At 34.8% G+C, this 2,608-nt stretch overlaps 1 protein-coding gene across 1 annotated transcript in view; it reads right to left on the bottom strand.

Annotated features, from left to right (window-relative positions):
* LOC119587114 (SID1 transmembrane family member 2-like) overlaps positions 1-2,608 on the bottom strand; it is a 31,322-nt gene that overhangs the window by 903 nt on the left and 27,811 nt on the right. The window contains 4 exon segments of the mRNA XM_037935866.1: positions 333-446; positions 945-1,055; positions 1,453-1,697; positions 2,230-2,469. Coding sequence (XP_037791794.1) covers positions 333-446; positions 945-1,055; positions 1,453-1,697; positions 2,230-2,469 — 710 coding nt within the window.

The raw sequence follows: 2,608 nt of genomic DNA, 5'->3' as shown, positions 1-2,608 counted from the left end.
GTCACATTGAAACATAGATTTTGTAAGCTAATAAACTAGTGAAAATGGACAGATGGGAGATACATTGAAAGAAATTAATTTAGGCAAAGATAAGAAATGAGGAGGAAAGGTATGGAGCGATGGAAAAACAAATTGCTTTGCAAGAGGGAGGAGAGATAGGCACAAAATTCAAGAAAAGATATAAACAAAATTAAATACAGAGAAAACAAACCTTAAACTTCAAAAACAAACAAAGAGAAACATTCTAGTTATATGCATAACACCACAGGTAAAAACTCAACATTTTACAAGTGTGCACATATTCAATCAAAGAAACAAAACATAACACTTACCACAAAGAACGTGAACAGTGCCAAGGCAGACAAGAGGTGCCAGACATCGTGAGTGTCAAAGACCCCGAAGAACTCACAGGGAGAATTCTTGGCACGGGACGTAGATGGTGAAGCCTGTAAGATAATAGCAGGCATGACTGTGATACAGAATATATTATATATATTGCACACCAAGTTTATCATCTGAAAAAGGAGAACAGAAATTTATCTGTCTCTCTTTGGAAATGCCATTGCAGAAGGTACAAAATTTATTGCTTCTAGGAAACATTTGTTTCCTTTCAAGGAAACAGTCACAGAAAGTTACAATATTGTTTCTAAGAAACAAAGCTTCAGAAGGTTATTCATTTCTCTCCCTTCTAAGAAACATTTGTAATTATAATTTTCTTTCTCTTCTTGTATGCTATCACAAAAAGTTATTAGTTATGCTCTCTTCTAGGAAACTGCCACAAAAAGTTTTCTTATTAAACCCTCTACCTATTTATTTCCTCTCATAGTCCTAGCAGCAAATCAACAAAGCATATGAGAAAAAAGTTTTCTTATTAAACCCTCTACCTATTTATTTCCTCTCATAGTCCTAGCAGCATATCAACAAAGCATGTGAGATTGACCCACCTCTGAATCAGTGCTGTGGAAGAAAAATGCCACTAGTGCCAGGATCCAAAGTAACAAGGATAATCCCAGAGCTATAATGGGAAGAGCTCTCACACTTTCCCTCTCACATATCTGTTGGCAAAACATTTCTGGAATTGCTTTTGAAGAAAAAATCTATAGTAACTAAAATGGTGTCAAAAAGTACTGGTATAACTAGGCTGAAATATGACATTAGGATCAATTCTGTTAAATGAATGTTAGCCAGGATTCAATTGTATTGGGTAGTTTAGACTGGAATTAGGATATATATACTATGATATTCTGTTAGGCTGGCTGTGCATCTATTAAATATATAAACCAGAAATATTGCTTGCGAGTGTGAGATGCAATCTTATGAACAGAGGAGAAATGTTGTAATCAAGAGATATGAATGGTAAAAATTCATCTCAATATTTCTACTTTGAGTAGCATGGTCTATCCTAACATAATTGGCATCAAGTAAAAGTAGTCTAAAACCACAAAATTTTACCTTTGCGATTATATAATTTAAGAAGTAGAGTCCCATGTTGATTAGGCACACCATGAGGATATAACTGTAGATATTTGGATCAGCTAAGCAACCAAACAGGATAATTGCAGAATTAATCACCAGTCCTATGAAAATCCTCACAATCTGCAATGGCTTGGCTGTAGTTGCTGAACCCCATAACTCTTTATGTAATTTCTCAGCAACAGGTCTCCATCCCTTCCACACCATTAGCATCTTGTATGGAGCTGAAATATTCATACAATGTGGATTTTCATCTCAGACTACTAGCAATTAAATCTTATGATCACTACAGTACATACACACTATATCTTATTTAACTGTTAATAAACGTAATACATCGTACAGTCATTTTTCCCCCCCAAATTTTTATAAGATGTAACAAAAAATCTTAAGAATACTTTGTTCTGTTTGCTAACATAATATTTTGCTTCAGAAAATTAATTTTCAATCAAACTTTATTAATATCTTTAAATGGTCACTGATAGCAATATACACGAGAAATTAAAATAAAAAGATTTCCAGTTGCTGATCTGCAATAAACACTTCTGATAAAATAGCCATGAATAGCACATCCCTCTCATAGTGTCCTCATTGAGGAAAAGGCACAGAATTCTGTATTATATAAGCAATATGTCTAACCTTCATGCAGTTAAAAAATGCATAACAAATTGCTTTAAAACATTGCAGGATGTGGACAATATTATGAATACTCTCAAATTCCCCCCTAAAAAATGTTGGTAAAGTGATCATACTCACAAAAAGACCAAACTCCATATTTTGAGAGCAGTATAGTGTTTGTCACCATGAGGAAGACATAGAACAGAGACAGTATACTCCAGAAGGCTGCCTGACTGACCCATTCTCGTGCCTCTGCCATCAGAAGTATCATACCGATCATAACCATCGTGGGGTAAACATGGTGTGTGACATCACCGTGGCGGAATCCCCACATGCTCACAACAGCAGCAACAGCCACCACATACATGAACATCATGTCTGTAGGAAGAATACTAAACTATTAGTTTAATGCAAATTTTACTTATATCTTAATTACTCTACATTAACTAGAGCCCCTGAAAATAAGTGAAAGTAACACTAATGGGGTGTTCAGATACAAACACAAACAAACAAACAG

This window comes from Penaeus monodon, chromosome 22, assembly GCF_015228065.2.
Source record: "Penaeus monodon isolate SGIC_2016 chromosome 22, NSTDA_Pmon_1, whole genome shotgun sequence".
NCBI classification, from domain to species: Eukaryota; Metazoa; Arthropoda; class Malacostraca; order Decapoda; family Penaeidae; genus Penaeus; species Penaeus monodon.
The sequence above is the reverse complement of the archived record's forward strand: the minus strand, read 5'-3'. Positions and strand labels throughout refer to the sequence as shown.